The following is a 17306-nucleotide window of genomic DNA, read 5'->3' on the forward strand; positions in this document are numbered from 1 at the left end:
AATCATGATACTTGCAGACAGTCTACCATCTAGTTCAGAATAAGATATATTTCCAATATAAAAAGTAATGTATTCCTCTATTACTTTAGGCTTCATTGGATAAGTGAGCAAATAGGTGTAAAATGTTGTGCGTGCCTGTGTTAATGCATTTATCCCACCACATGTAACACTCATTCTCTGCACCGTTCTCATTAACTTATGCAACTCAGGTGCATTAATTTTGCGTGCAATTATGGACTGCAAAACAACGAAAGCAGTTTGCTGCTGATTGCGGTCTTGTATATTACCATTTAAGTACTGTAACATAATCCTCAGCTCCTCCTCATTCAGCAAGTAGGAGTCAACAGACTTTACAATATGAGCAAGAGATTTGAATGATAACTGGACAAGGTCATAAATCTTTCCTTTGGCAAGTTCTGGAGAGGAGAACTTGTGCAGTATTAAAAACATCTGCTCGCAGATGTTTTTCAGATCTGTCTGCAGAGATGGAAGTGGAAATTTGATCATCATATTGATGCATCTAAGAGCATACACACATATCTCAGGGTATTCTGAATCAATACACTTTGTTAACACCTTAAGGAATGGATCCAGCAACATAACATGTTCTTTATCTTCTGGTACAAATTTGCCCTTTTTCAGCAGACCAACAAGAAACTGCACTGCAAACTCAATTAAGACATGAGCAGTTGCTTTAAATGATGTCTTGGGATTAAGTCGAGCCTTCTTGGGTTCCGGTTCCAAGATGAAGGAATCTATTCGCTCTTGGCCTTTCTTCTCGGATGGTTTCTTTTCTACTTTTTCTGTTGTTAGGGTGAGTATCCTCTCATTCAGCATGCCATAAATGAACACTGACTTCTGAGTGATGGGGATGTTTTCATTGCGCTCTAATCCACTGCATATTTCAGACAAGCAACGCACCATTTTGTTCACCACTTTCTTATCTTGTGTCAAAGTGAGCACCTCTTTTAATGGTAAAATGATTTCCTGAAGGCACTCAGCAGATATGAATTCTGCAGTGAATGCCAAGATTGCATAGCTCCTGTCACCACGTGATTCCTTCACCTTCCTGGTAATCTCACTGACCTCCTTCTCCTCTGCTTGTAGCCCAAGAATATCTTCCTTACAGATTTCTATCATGTCTGTCAGACAGACATTGATATCTGTAGAAGTCAGCAATGGTCGGAGTTGGGAAAGAATGGCATGCAGTGTATAAACTAATACATGTGCCTGATAACCCCGAGTCAAAATGCTTCGCAAATCTCTTACTACCCACAGCAAGTAACTCCCTCCAATTTCCACCATGATCTTGACGAGCATGCTGCGAGCTTCATCTCTTATGCTCTCTGCTCTAGACTTCAAAAAGTGAATCACCTTCATTAACACACTGTTGACATTATCATCGAGCATTTTCTGAGGAAGTTTTTTAAGGAGTTTCACTAAGGCAAAGGCCAGAGGAATACGTTTAATGTCCTCATCTTCTGGATACTTACTTTTATTAACCTTGTGTTCCATGTCAGCTTTAGTTCGTGCTGTCAATGTCTTTTGGAGCTGTGGTATGAATACACCAACTAAAGCTTCATAAACTCGTTGTCCCTTGCTGATGCTGGCTTGATCTTCAATTTCCTTTTCCAGTTCCTCTTCCTCTTCATCGTCTGCAACCTCTTCCTCCGTCTCTTCCTTTCTAAGACCCTCCTCTTCCTCTTTTACCTCCATCAAATTTTCCTCTTCTTTGTCTACAACCCCTTCCTCTCTCATTTCTGCCTGAACATCCTCTGTACCTACAGGAGTGGCAGTGGGATCTTCTGGTTTCTTCGTGTTCTTATTCCCTATTATGTCCTCAACGGCTGGAATTTCTACTTCTTCATGGAATCCATCAAGAACTGATTCTAAAACTCTTACACCTTGCTTTAGGAATTTCAGTTCCTGCTTGGATAACATATTCACATAATATCTCAATAATTTTTGATACGAGTACCATGGCATTTTCTTGGCTAAACTCCCTAAGCAACTTATTGAACTTGTTATCAAATAATCATCCTTTATAAATGCCTCTTGGAAAAGGTATGATGTAACCAATGGCAAAAGGTAGCCATTGACTGTTGAAGATGCCAATGAAATCTCTCCACTGTCAAGCTTCTCTGAGAGCCTTGCCATTGCACGTGCCCTTCTGTGCCTTTGGATGTGGCCCATGTTGCAATAGAAGTCTAGATCTGTTTCAGCTTCATTGACTAGCTTATAAAGATCTTGAAGTCTCTCTACTTGCCCATGGCACTTCAAGATTACCTGTCTCAGTAATGATATAATCTCTATCCTGACTTTTTCTTTTTTACTGTGTAATCCCTTTCTGATCTCTGTCAGGAAATTATTTGTCACTATCCGTTCAAATTCATTTTTATATTTAGGCTGCAGTCTTACCAACATGTCTATCATATGACATAATGTAAAACTTGACATATCTCGCAGTGAAGAATCCTCAACCTGGCGTATTAAGTACATGCTGTTAAAAAGGAAGAGCTGACAGTACTCAACATCAATTACCTCTGTGGAAGCACAATACTTCTTGAAATGGTCATGGGCACTCAGTCTCCTCTCATAGTCAACCTCTTCAACCATTTTGGGGTTCCAGGAATTAAGATCCTCTGCCATTTCTGCAAGTTCTTTATACTTTGGATTAGAGGAGGCTATTACTGAAACCACATTACAAAGTGCTTCTCTAGCATCTCGACTGCCCATGGTTCCGAACTGAGAAATGAATGGTCCTAGATACTCTGCTGAATTGTCTACTACCTGCAAAAGGTGGCTGCACATTGTGAGCAACTCTGGAACCTTTTCAATCTTTTCCACATTTTTCTTGACAATAAGAGGTGCAATCAAACTCAGAAGATCACTGCTGTTTTCTTTGTTTGTGACCCACTCTGAGAGATTTGTGAGAATAGTCAGGTCACGCTCTTTTACCAACTGGTTCTTGCTCAACTTGGTTACCATGGTCTTCATGCTTTTCAAGAGGCCCTGCATGTGTGGCACAAGCAATGCTGTACCAAAGTTTTGCTCATATGTCCCATCTCGCGATTGCAACCTCTTGACTGGAACGACTGGCGAACAAGGAATTGGCGATGGCTTCTTCCCCTCCATATTTGCCTCTTCTTCAACATCCTCAAAATCCTGAAGATTAATGAGATTTCCAACCATATCCAAAATAACATTTACCACAGAGGGTTTGCATTTTTCGTGGTTTAGGAGTTTCATAACATATGGTAAGGGAGTTAAGGTATGATCTTCTCTATGACATTTAATAAGTAATGGAAAATATCTCGGATTCTCTGCCCAGCATTTAAAGAGAATAAGTAAGGTTGAAGGTGAACTTATACCTTCGTCAGGCAGACGCTTCAAATTGGGCCATACAACTGCCTCAAACACAGCATTTATTTCATTCTCTGACCAGGAGTAGTTTTCATATTTCTTAAAGAAAGCTATAAGCCGCCGATGCGAATCCTGACGCAGGTGTTTCAAGAGGGATACAGATCGATCTCCAATTTCAGTACGTTTCTCAAGAAGTGTTGTTGCTAGGTTTGCTATGAAGAGTATCACCTTTAAAAGAGTGGGTAATATTTCCATGAGCAGATTGCCCATTTTGCTGATAATATTGTCCAGTGTGGTAAGAGCACCTCGCAACCTTCCCAGAGGCACCACCTGTGTAATATCCAGAGTCTGCTTGGTTCTTTCTACCATGGTCAAAGCATCTCCCTCTATATGACTCAACAGAACATCAAAAGCTAAATCAAGGAACGTCCTTAATTCACTTTCCTTTGCACCAGCCAAGTACCTTAGTATCACACCCTTTCGAATCAAAATTTTTCCCTTGCCAGATGTGCCTGTTCCAGCCTTTGAATGCATCTTACCAAAGAGAATCCTCATGAGATAAGGCATCATATCTTCCCGATGTTCCTCTGAAACAGACTGTTCTGAGCCGTCTAAACTGAAGAGTGTGATGGCATTCTTGAAGGATTTGTCATCTATAAGATTGTACAAAAACTCTGTATAGGGTACAAGATATGGATATTTGTAAGTCATTATGCAGTCGAGGGCCCTTCTCTGAACTGAAGGTGCTGGATGTGTAAGAAACTCCTTGTACATGTCTTGTAACTTCTTTGTCTGAGACAACTTTCTGGGGTTATGGAACTTAGAAAACACTGCCAACTGCTCACCTAGAGATTTCAGTGGTACCTTCCGTGAGCGCACCTCTGATTCTAGATCCTTCTCTAATGAGGAATCAGGTATTTTGTCTTCAGTACTGGTTAAGGCATCCATCTCACTTTCATTCATGCTTATCTCTCCTTCCACTAGTGTAGTTTCTTCTCTTTTTGTCTTGCTAATGTCTTGGGTGGGAGCCACATTAAAATCAAAAGGAAAGAGTTCGTTGTGCAAAAAATCAAAGAAAAGTGGCACCAGATCCCTGCTACGAGCCTCACACACATCAGGGAATTTCTCCATGCTCCTCCACATCAAGTCTCGGTAGTTCATGTGATCAGCTTTAATAACAACTTTTGAGTAGCTCTGGTGACTTGACAAATGCTGCACAACTGTCTGGATAATTTCATTCTCAATTTCAAGATCATCATCAGGGTCCACTACCTTACTGAGCAACATTTGCTGACAGTTATGAGTTGCAATTTTCAGCTTTGCGAACCAAAGCTGCCAGAATGAATCCAAAGGAAGAGTATGTGCATAACTTGATACTCCTTTGAGACAAGAATTCCACAAATCCTTGTAGTTTACAAATAACTGACCAAGAAAGAAGAGCAAGGGAGCATGATCATAAGTGTCACACACAGGCTTATGTAGCTTGACAAGGTCCCCATTAATTGTTTCCAAGAAACGAACCCTGTCCCTGAAAGAAAATGGTGTCACAGGTGTCATCTCAACCTTCAGCATAATTTGAAATATGTTCTCCACATTTTCCACATTCTCTGGTGGAGGAGGAAGCGTTACTGGAAACAGGGAAAGGATGTGTGTCCCTAAGAGGCGCACTTGAGGGTTTGCAGAGGCAAGGACTGGTGCAAGGGAAGGATATATTCTTTTAAGGAAAGCTTCATTCATAACGTCAGTTGCTTCCTCTCTAGATGCTATGGATAATTGTAGATCAATTGCTTTTAAGAAATGTACATTTTCCCTATAATGTGGCTTTTGCATCAGCACATCAAATAACGAACATTTGTCTAAGCATGCAAGAAACTCTTTGCCACTGAGAACATGTGCCATCCCTTCAACTATCATTCCTACAAGAAACAGCAATCTTCTACTAGTTAAGGAAATATCATATTTGACATTCACATCAACCAAAATATCTACAACTTTTGTCTTTTTTTTCTTGGGAGTCACATCTACAATAGGAGTAATTTTGGTTCCTACATCATTCAAATTCATAATTGATGTTTTCAGAATCTCTTGAAAGTGTGGCTTCAACTTCTCATGATTTAATGGTGATATGTGAGGCAGACACACAAGTATCAGCAGTAACTCCTCCAAGTTGCTCAAGTCATCTTGAATTCCTTCTGAGAGTTTTTCTTCAATGTAGGATGGAATATTACTCTCAATAGATGTGTCCATTTTTGCCAATATTTGTGTGAAATCTACAGGGTATTTTTCCCAAGAACTTAAATCTAGGCCTGAATTACAAGGTATCTGTTTAGTCAATATTATATCTGCAATAACAGATACTACATCTTTGTGGACATCTGGGTCCTTTGTTGTGCTTATAACTGTACTTAGATAATGTAGTAATACTGGGAGAATTTCTGTATCGAATCTCTCAAAGTCCACCATTTGTTTTACGAAAGAAAATTTAACTGAATGAGAAAACTGGGACATGAATATTGAGGTTACTGTTTGATGGAGCATGGCATGTGTTAACGGCTGGTGGCGAGAAGCAAGCAAAACTGACAGTATGTCACATACAGTCGTACCAATACTGTCAGGTAAGGGCATTTGGATTATGGCCACACACTGATTCAGAGCATCATTCAGATTAGTAACCAAGGCACCTTTCTTGAAGGAGACCAGTTTTTGAATTACTTGAATAACAGCATGTAGATGATGGCAGTTGTCCGATGTTTGAGTGTGTGGAAGAATAGATTTCACCTGATCCCAGACTGTGGGCCACACTAGTTTTGAGTCTTCCTCCCAAGATACTTCCCACCTGGTAATTTTGTCAGGATGAGGTGTTATAATGTAAAAGTTTAATGTCAGTATACCACTACACACAGCCTGCAATGCGAGGTCTGGTGGTACATCTTCCCCAGCAAGCAGATTCAACAAGTGATTTAGTACTACTGGAGTGGAACTATGCAAGCGCTGAATTACATCTGATTTCATCAATGCCGCAAACAGCCTGCCTAATCCCTCCACTTGGGTTTCATCTTTCTTCAGCTTCCTCAGAGCCATGCCTAGGAAATTTTCCATGTTGGGAGCCTTTCTCACCAAAAATGCGAGACTCTGTGCAGCCAACTCATTAATATACCATGGATGGGATTTGGAGAGCAGCTTTGCATAGTTATGTACATGATACAACTCATATAGATTATTACGCAGGTACTTCTGAAGAACTACAAATAAGGAAACAATACACAAGAAAACTGACTCAATCTGTTCTGGTTCCTTGGTGGACAAGTGCCGTATCAAAACTGAAAGGAACTTATAGAAATGGTTTTGGTAGAATTCCTGTGGGATGTCATTCGCAAAGGCAACCAGCAGATCCAACAGAGGCTGTAATGCTGGGGAGCTGAGAACCGCAAGGTGTTTGGCCAAACATGTAGCAATGCGATTTTCATGGTGAACGAGCTGGGCAGTTGTCACGATGCTGTATTTCAGATCCTCTTGGAAGGCCTGTAAGTTCAAAAAAAGATAAGATATTTTTTCAATTATAGGAATAATGTGCAAAATCATTCAAATATTCAAATATTACTGCATGCAAGATCAACATAATCTATAATTAAATAAATAAAGACAATGATATCACTACTAATAACAAATCAACAACTCCATCTAGAAATATTCCTTCCTCCTTCTCTCTGTTTCTCTCTTCTCACTCCCTTCCAACTCACTCACCCCCCCTTCTCTCTCTCTCATTTCTAACAAAGTTATCTAGGTTATTTTTAATTTCAAAAATAACTTCATAACTATTCAGTACGTATTTTATACACTATGCAAATTCAATACAAAAGAAAAGAAAATTCCAATCCTTCAGAGATACTCATAGAACTTTAACAATCTTAAGGAGACTATCACCATTTTTTTTTCCCTTAAAATATATTAGAAAAAAAATTATTTGGCAAGACTACCCTAGATTGAGTTTGGTAGGGAAATAAGAAAAAATAAAGACGCAGTGGCCTTTTTTTGTTACACCCCTTTGCATATGGGGGTAAAGCACATCACTCAGTCACACCTAATGAAAAATTTTCATCAATTCTTATGGTAAAATTATGTCTAAATCATGTGCTCATAGAATTTACTTGAATCAACATCTGGCAACTCTTTAGCATATATAAGCTCTCAACAATCTGTGGCGACAGCCTCCAGTCTAGTACAGTCATAACATGTCGGCCTCTCATCCAAGGGGTCGGCGGTTCGCCCAGGCGTGAGAAGTTGCAACTGTCGCCTGGAGGTTACTGCTGTGGCTGGGCACCACAGCGGGTAAGGACTAGATTCAGCCGAGTCAGCACCAGCTGACACATGCTAGCGAGTCGGCATTAGTCGACAAAGGCCGGGCTCCCCTCATGGGCATAGCCCAAGCGAGGCTAAGCTTCGCATATCAGACTTATCCTTATGTGGCGACAGGGATTCCAGTCTGCAGAGTGTTATTACGTCTGATAACTTGACGTAAATATTCAGCCATATATGTTTTGTTTTGTTTTTTAATTTCATAAATGTACAATTTTCTTCATTTATGTTGCATTTTGTAGAGTTGAACGTATATTGTTTTTGGTGCTGAGGAAATTTTTATTCTTTGTATATATTTTGAATAATCTTGAAATAATTTTTCTTTTCTTGAACATTCAAACTCAAAGGATACAACTGAATTTTTAAATTGACTTTTGTCCTTCATTATGAGCAGTTAGCTCGACAATATGGTATGCCAGACAAAAAATTACAAATATATTTTTTATAAGTTACTTATTTGCTCAATGAAACAAAAAATCTCTACAATAATACCAAAAAGTCCCATATTAAGGGTACCCAGATTTGACAGTGATGTTCCCCTTAAGCATTTCATGATGGTTACATGCACTATTCACTACAGATTTACTTTATCCCTTTTTAAAAGAAGTATGGATGCCTTCTAAGTGCTTATTCACCAAGGTTAGTAGGCTTACCTAACCTCATTCCTTGAATTTTCACGATTATAACAATGCTAGAAACAGTAATACAAATAATAAAAATAAGACAATATTCTATCTAAGATTTCAATGAGTGAGATACACAGGACAGTTTAGGTAGGCCTGTAACTGACTCATTGGTGAATAAATGCTTTTGGAGCAGAATATAAATTTACAGTCAAAACTGTATGTATTCATGCACTCTCAGAATCAATGGGGTAAAATTACCATCCATACACAATTCACAAAATAGTTCTATGAACAGGAGAGAGAGCAGTGAGAGTGAGAGTGGGACAGAGAAGGCACAAAGGGCAGAGGGAATGGTGGAGAGTGTTATGTATTAACATACACTAAATTACATAAGTTATTAACACTCTAAAGATCCTATGCAAAAATTGCAGTAATGCAGAGGGACTTGCATGTACCTGGAAAGCTTCTGTGAGATTCAGTTCCTTGCACTTCAAGAAGGTCTGGTGGAACACTGAAGTCTGCTCTGTGTCTGCACCCTGTGCTCGCTGCAAGAGGAATTTCCTAGCACTGACACGGAGCCCTCGCACCTTCTCACTAAACTTCTTGAAGGTGAAGGTGTTGGTGGCTTTGTGAGCCTGGCGATTGGGCTTCTCCTTCATCTTTATGGGTCCTTACTGCAAGATAAATTGAGAAGCGTTGCTTTTATTTCTTTTTCTGTAATATTATGCTTTATACAGGAAAGAGAATGAGAAAAAAGCTAACCCAAAGGAAGGTGTTGAAATTAACTTTCAATGTTTTTTCCCTAAACTTAACATGCCATCATAGAATTAGGCTAATAAAAAAAGAAAAGAAAAAAGAATAATATATTATATTAACCATTACATGTATTAGACTTCAAAATTCTAAAACAGCTGCCAATAGCTCCTTTAAGAGCATACATCTGGAGGTACCCTTATGCAAGAGTATTGCAACCTGCAAAAAACATTTATTTTCAAATATATCTTCTAGAGACCTGTTGTGAAACCAATACTTCATAGTCATGACCTACCTGTACCTAACCTTCCAAAACAAATGATGCTGAAAAAAACCTGTAATGCTGTCATTTCAGAAAGTTTGCAGAGTTTTAGGAATTACAGATCAGAACTATTCTGACACTGTGAAAGAACTACTAACATCACACTAGGTTCTGGGATGCAATATGATCCTTGGACTTTTCCCCTGCAAATCTTGGGGCAGTCAGTGATGATCATGGCAAGAGGTTTTACCAGGACATTTTGCACATGGCAACACAGCACCAAGGAAAGTGGAGCCTTCTAGGTTGGCTAATTACTGTTAAGACACTAAAGAGGGACATTCCAGAAACCAAATATAGTTGAAAATCATATACCTCTACAGAAAGTTTTCTTGTAATATCAGCCTGATTTGTGAATGTATATAGTTGTTGTAAATTTTAAGTAAGCTATCACAGAGAAATTATAACTGACAGGAAAGATCAGAAAACACATTTCAGTTCAACAGAAAAAATACTATTAACCCACTAAAAGACAGTCAACCCACTAGTGAAATACCCAGAGCATGGACCATTTCTGGGGGTCTCACATGTGAGACACTATTGTTCTTGGCCATCTGCTGTCTCATGTGAGATGTAATGCATGGACCTGAGTAACATCTGTTATGTCTACATGGATATTTCCAAAACAATGATTGCCCAGTAGGGCGGAGGATGCTGTTGACAAGCGCTTTGATGTACCCAGTTCGGAGGATGAACTGGATTACGTCTCCTAGGTCGACACCATGCTTGAGTGAAGAGCCCACTAAGCTATTGCAGAGGAACACTCCAGGGACTAGGAGATTTGTCAGCTTCTTTAGCAGTCCCAGAGTCAAGGACACCATGGATGTGTCGAACACCCTTGGAGATCCTCAGCTGTTTTATCGCCGATGATCTCCTTGATCTAATCATTGAGAAGACTGACTGGTAAGTTTTGATACTATCACATTTGTGTTCTTTCCATCAGTGTTTAAATTGAGGAAATATTTATTGCACTGAGCAATCAGAATGCATTTATTATTTGTATTTCTTTTCCACTCCCACAAGTATGTAGCACCCCACCCTCCTGCAGCCTTACCTCACATGAAGAAACACATGTCCAGGCAGGGGCTCCTGACATACCTTGGGGTCTGCATGATAATGAGGATGGTGGATCTTCCCAGTTATTGTGACTACAGGCCGAACCATAGCATCCTGCTTCAAGAACTCATTGCCAACATCATGACAAATTGTTCCAATCTATGTTCATGCTGGGGCAGGACATCACCATCAACAAGTTGTAGTGAAAGTTCCATGGGCAACTAGCTTTTAAGACCTACAACCAGTGGTTCAGGTTGAAGGCCCATAAGCTCTGTGCCAATACCAGTCAAACAGCAGGGTACACATCTTGTTTCACTGTGTACACTGGGCAGGACTGTGGCTACATGCCCTTGTCCACAAAAGCAGTGCTCCATTTGATGGAAGACAGCGGCTTCTTTGGGATGGGATACCAATTGTTTGTGGACAACTGGTACACATCACCAAGTCTCTTTTATTTGTTGCAGGCATAAAGGACGAATGTGATAGGGGGAACCTGGGTGAACAGGAAGTTCATGCCCAGGGACCTAAATGTGAGGAGAAAGAAAGATATGGTTCCTGACCTTGCAGTGGAAGGACCCCAGCACTCACCATGCTATCAACAGTCCATACCACTGCAATGGATGGAGATAAGCCATTTAGCGGTAGTGAATTAAAATGTTGGCATGACAGGTATTGATACTGGGGATAACATGATGAGCTACTACCCAATGACTTGCCAGTTCAAGGTCTGGTACAAGACAGTCTTCTTCCTTTTTGACATGGCCATTGTCAATGCCTGGACTGTCTATTGTGCCCTGGGTGGAGATGAGTCACAGAAGGCCTTCAGAGGTCTGACTTCTGAGCTACTAGGCGACTTCAGAGAAGGGGCCGACTCCATCAGGAACTGCACTGCCACACAACCACCAGTTGCAGTGAGGTGGGCCCTACAGCAGCAACAGCACAATGTAACTGAAATCCCTGACAAATGAGTTGGTGTTCAGGGCAGAGTCGACAGAGGGTCAAGCAGGAGCTTCTGCCCTCACTGCAATATACAGGTGCTTTGAGGCTTGGCATACGGCCCAGTAATGCTATACACAGGAAAAGAAAAAAGAGAAGAAAAAAAGAGGAAAAAAGTTTTTTTTTTTCAAATAAAAACCCTGACTTGGCCTCACAATGTCTTGCCATGTGAGTGTAATTCACAATGCATTATTAGAGTATGGACTCTATATTAAAACTTCCAACCATTCAAATTCAAAATCAAAAACAGTTATTACAGCTCAAAATAAAATACAAAATGTGGTTTATAAGAAAGTAGTGGCTGAGCCCCGAGTGTGGTTACACTCCAAGGGCAGCTCACTAGTAGTTACATAAACAAGGTTACGTACACAGTTACACGGCATTCAATAAGTCAATAGTTAATAGCATAGAAAAGATACTGAATAATCACTGTGGTTCATTGATTTGTTCACAGAGAGGACATTTAATACTGTGATAATGGATGCAATTTCAGAAGCCTCTTGAAAGATGGAAGAAACGAGGATCTCACACATGAGATGGAAGATTATTCCACACAATCACACCATGACAGTGGATGCCTAATTCAGAATGCTTCGATCCTAATAATGGAACTGTCAATGAATTTGGGAATCGAAGACGGCAAGTAGCAGAACTGTAACAAGTGTTGAGATTGTATTTTAGTTTTCTGAGCACATCTTGTTCCTTTCTCAAGACCTTAGTCTACAATATACACCCAAGGCTACAAAAGGGATGTAAAACTGGGGCTCGTGCTCAGATCTGGTCACCCACAGTGTGTGGCTCATGAGGGACAGCAGCCATTCACCTTTGCAGATACCAGCCAGAAAGGAGGATGTGTGGCATTCTAAAGGGACAACATCCATAATAACAGGTTTAAAATAACAATATATATATATATATATATATATATATATATATATATATATATATATATATATATATATATATATACACATACATACATGCATACATACATACATGCATACATACATATATATATTTAAAAATGAAACAATGTTAAGAAATACAAATTACTAATTCAGCAGAGTATATCCTACTGTCTGAAGTGGAGTGGGCAATCAAAGAGCTGAAAAGAAACAAATCACCCGGTGCAGACAATATTTGTGCTGAATTGATACAAGCTGGTGGGGATACTACAGCAAAGGTTATACACAAATTGTGCAGTGAGATACTGAAAACCAAAGAATGACCGAGTCAAAGGACTGAAAGTGTGCTTATCACAATTCCAAAGAAAGCAAACAGCAGGAAATGTTCAGATTACCGAACCATAAGCTTGATAAGTCATACTTCGAAGGTACTACTTAAAATAATTAAAAAAAGAATATCACCTAGAGTTGAAGAAGTGCTTAGTGAGAGTCAAGCAGGGTTTAGAAGAGGTCGAAGCACTGTGGAGCAAATAACAACCATTAAAATTTTAAATGAAAAAGTGAGAGATACAGGAAAATTGATCTTCCATAACTTTATCGACTTTCGTAAAGCATTTGATAGAGTCTGGCATGAGGCACTTTGGCACACCATGAGGAAATTCAACATTGGTGAAGGAATAACAACATTAGTACAAAAGCTGTATGAATGTGCAAAGTCAAAAGTTTTGGTAGATGACTCATATAGCGAATGGTTTGCAACCAACATTGGTGTAAGACAAGGGTGTTTGTTATCTCCGACCTTATTTAACCTCTTTTTAGAAAGAATTATGACAGATGCGCTGGATGAATATTCTGGGGGTGTTAGCTGCGTGGGGAGAAAGATAGTTGACCTACGTTTTGCAGATGACATTGACTTAGTAGAAGAGAGTGCAAGTGGCATTCAGGAGATCACCAAAAGACTAGAGAAAACTGCAAAGAAATACGGAATGGAGATTAGCACAGAGAAAAGTAGTGATGGTTGTTGGAAAACCAGAGAACACCTATGGCCAAGTAGCAGATGTGATGGTGGATGGAATCAAGCTTGAACAGGTCAAGAGTTTCACCTACTTAGGCTCAACACTCACGGATAATGGGAGGTCAGAAAAAGAAATTTCGAATAAGAATTGGAAGAACTATTAGCTCATTGGCATCGCTGGACAACATCTGGAGGGCTAGAAATGTAAGCATGAAAAACAAGATACTGTTAATGAGATCAATCATAATGAGTACTCTTTTGTACGCCTGTGAAAGTTGGACAGTTAGCAAGCAAGACGAGAAGAGGTTGTGGGCATTTGAAATGAAGACATACAGAAGATTGTTAAGGATCACCTGGAAAGACAAGAGAACGAATGAATGGGTCAAGGATAGGATATGTGAGGTTTGTGGATATGAGCCAGAAAGTATTGTAGATGTGATGAAAAGGAGGAAGTTTAGGTACTTTGGGCACCATGTACGTGGAGGAGGGACAGCAAGAGCAGTAATGGAAGGTGAAATGCAGGGAAGTCGAGGCAGGGGACGCCCACAGAGGAAATGGATGGATGATCTCAAAGACTGGAGTGGAGAAGGAAGTATAACACTGAACAGAATGACGATGGACCGGGAGAGATGGAGACAAGCTGTTTACTCATGGGTGCACCCACGGCCGCCTGGGCTAAGGAGATGATGATGATGAATTCAGCTAATTTTGCAGTAAGTACAAATCATTTACACAGTAAAAGTGCAAAAGTTAACTTCTTAGGGTAATCTATGGCCTATATTTTTTGCAGAGAACAGAGTAAATCAGAGTAATCCAGGGTTCAGGTTGAGTTCTCAGTTATTCCTTTCCTGAGAATGTACGGAGTTTCCCACCTATCAGGTCTAGTATTGTTAATAATGTGGTTGAGGCTATCTACTTTAATGTAATGGTATTTTTCTTTACTATTATAGAGTATTTTGCCAAATAGCATTCAAAATTTCACTATAAAATTAATTGGGTTACTGACATCTTACAGAAACCAAATCTAACAATGAATGGTAATTTTTTTGTTTCACACAGCTATCCAAACGAGCAATTACCATTCCGTGTCCATTACTCTGATTGCAAAATGCATGAATCTCTTATTTTCTTCTGCAAATGTTAATGAAAGAATTATTCATTGTTTTCAAGATGTGACTTAATAAAGTATTATGCAACACATATTACTTCATTGAGCATTTACAGGAAAATCTGATGAAACATAAACAGTGGGAAAAATACAATACTCACTGATACATGAAATGATCAGCAAGGCAAATAATAACATCAAAAATTAAGAAAATATTTTGTGACATATAGAAGCCCTCTACAGGGAAATACAGAGATAGATTGGGATCTGAGGAAAAAGACCCTGGATCAGGAAGGATTTTGGTTAATACAGCAATGTTTGTGGAATCCCAAGGAGTGACTGGAGTAATAGGGACTTTGTCTCAGAGGGGTGTGGTCACTTAGAAAACTGTTACCAACACTTTCATTTTTATAATTTGTGATGGAAAATAACAAAAGATTCACGTATATTACAATGTGAATAATTGAAACAAGGAATGATAATTATACTGTTGGATGGCTATGTAAAATTAAAAAAGGTAAATTTGGAAATGCCACCTAATGCAGACTTCTGGGTACTATGTTTTTCTGAAAGCTCTCATTGTGTTTGGATGAATCTAACACTCATTCCCATTGTAAACAAAGCACATTGACAATATCGGCCTCAATACCTGGGGAGGGTATGAGAAGTACCAGATAATTGCTGGGTAAAAGTAAAGGTAATTTTTTAGTTTCACACAGCAATTATTTCTTTTTCAGTTACCAACACTGTAATATGAACCATTCTCATTATTTTCCATTGCAAATACTACAAATGAATGTACAGGTAATGTTCATGAAGTAACTGCACCCCTCTGAGATTATGTCCCTATTACTCCAGCCATCCGTGGCAATCCCACAAACATCACCGTATGAACCAAAAACTTTCCTAACCCAACCCCCCACCTGACTGCCATATTTCCCTATCAGAGGCTCGGCATATGACAGGGATTTGTCACTACCTATTTTCTTTATTTCTGACATCACTTTTTGCCTATGTGGACTATTTCATGTATTCATGAGTATTTTTTGTTTATTATAGTGCCATTACATTTTCCTGTAAATGTATATCAAACTATAAAGTGTTGGACAACTTCCTCAGCAATTTGTGAAAGTAATACCATAAATGGGTCATTCTGTCTATTACAGACAAATTTTACCTTGTACTACATGGGTGTGGGAAGCTGAATCTAGACCAAAGTGAAGGAATGAAGTAAAACTTGCAGAAATTTAGTTATTACAATGCACACTTATAACATTTAAGGGGATTTGCCTCACAAACCCATTTTCAAAGAGGGCTGTCTACCCACCGCCAAGTCTGCAAGATCTTCACTTTATAAGTCTAGCAGAATATACATGCTTTGGTGACGCACGGTGACAGCATATTGGGGGCAAAGCCCCTTATATATTTCGCATATGTGTGGCAAAACAATTTTTCTAATGCCTTACACATAGCCCAGCCATGACAGAATTGATTGAATTTCAATTTACTTCCCTTGGGTCCAGCTTCTATTGTTAAGTAATTATTTATTACAGACATTATTGGCTCTAACACACTGTTTGCTAGTGTCTATTGTCACATCCCAGCTAAGTACAATTCCCTCATTTAATTTCCCTTGCTCAAAATCATGAAAGAGTATTGATAGATCCTTCTCACTCCCTACAATCCAAATATATAAAAATTATCCAACAATTTTGGCTCCGATAGCATGGGAAGGAAATGAAAGTTACCAGGGAAATTGCGGGAAAAAATGCAAATAATACATACAGAAACAGTTACTATATTGACTAATGCAGGGAGCTGTGCCCCCTGTGACCCCCTCCTATGGGGATGCCACCCCTCAACCCAGACAATGAAAGACAAAGAATGACCCATGTATTCACAACAGAGTACCACGTATGACCAACAAGTGGGGGTGCTCGATGCTGGGTGTGTCCGACACTCCATCCTGCTGTGAACACTTGGAGAATTCTTAGTTTTCCTAGGTGGGGGTTGGGGGAGTGAAGCCCCAATGGTGGGGTTGCAGGGGGCACAGCCTCCTTCATCCAAGCAGGATAGTGAGGCACTATCTTCATTACGTTACTATATTGTTGTTGTCTATCCCACAGTTTCCCTGTTACCTTACATGCCTTTTCTGCTGTCGGGGGACCCAGAATGTGAGGGAGTTCTGCGGCAAAATTCCAACATATATGTGTACTACAGGCACTAGTTATTTCTCAGATTCAGTCGTCCAGTCATACAACCTCATATTACGATATTCGCAAAAGCCATTCTTAGCAACACTTCCAAGGTCTAATCAAAAGGAAAACGAACACTTCATTACGGGACGGAACAACGTGTCTTACCTTCATTGCCAACACAAAACAGAGGTATGAATTAGCCGAAGAGAAGCGCGTTGAGGACCGACCACATGACACACGTGTTGCTGCATGTAGGGGACTGGTGTTGTACAAGGGAGCGGGTGTATAAATATTTACATTCACATCCTCTGTATATTTGCTGATATTTTATTATCGTGGCACACTGTGGAAATATGTTCGCAAATTTTCTGTGAGTTGACTATATTTAAATCTTATTATATATATTCTATTTGAAATTTGTCAAATTGGCGGTATGATTTAAATGACTGGGGTGCGTACAGGCAACATCAAAAGTTAGAGCTTTTTCGTATCATAACGCATATACGCGCAAAACAAAAGGCCAGAAAAAGTTAATTGTATATATACATTTACATACCTGTATACATAATCCTAAATACACACACCCATGCACACACACACACACATACACA

At 39.5% G+C, this 17306-nt stretch overlaps 1 protein-coding gene across 1 annotated transcript in view; it reads right to left on the minus strand.

The window, feature by feature from the left end:
- The window catches only part of LOC119582575 (small subunit processome component 20 homolog), an 18799-nt gene extending 1848 nt beyond the window's left edge, over positions 1 to 16951 (minus strand). The window contains exons 1-3 of the mRNA XM_037930976.1: positions 16861 to 16951; positions 8801 to 9019; positions 1 to 6885 (exon numbers count right to left, since the gene is read on the minus strand). The exon at positions 1 to 6885 is cut by the window's left edge and continues 1848 nt beyond it. Coding sequence (XP_037786904.1) covers positions 1 to 6885; positions 8801 to 9004 — 7089 coding nt within the window. The 5' untranslated portion in view covers positions 9005 to 9019; positions 16861 to 16951. The remainder of the gene's footprint in view (positions 6886 to 8800; positions 9020 to 16860) is intronic.
- Positions 16952 to 17306: the final 355 nt, after the last annotated feature.

The sequence above is a fragment of the Penaeus monodon genome, chromosome 1 (genome assembly GCF_015228065.2).
Source record: "Penaeus monodon isolate SGIC_2016 chromosome 1, NSTDA_Pmon_1, whole genome shotgun sequence".
Lineage (NCBI taxonomy): Eukaryota > Metazoa > Arthropoda > Malacostraca > Decapoda > Penaeidae > Penaeus > Penaeus monodon.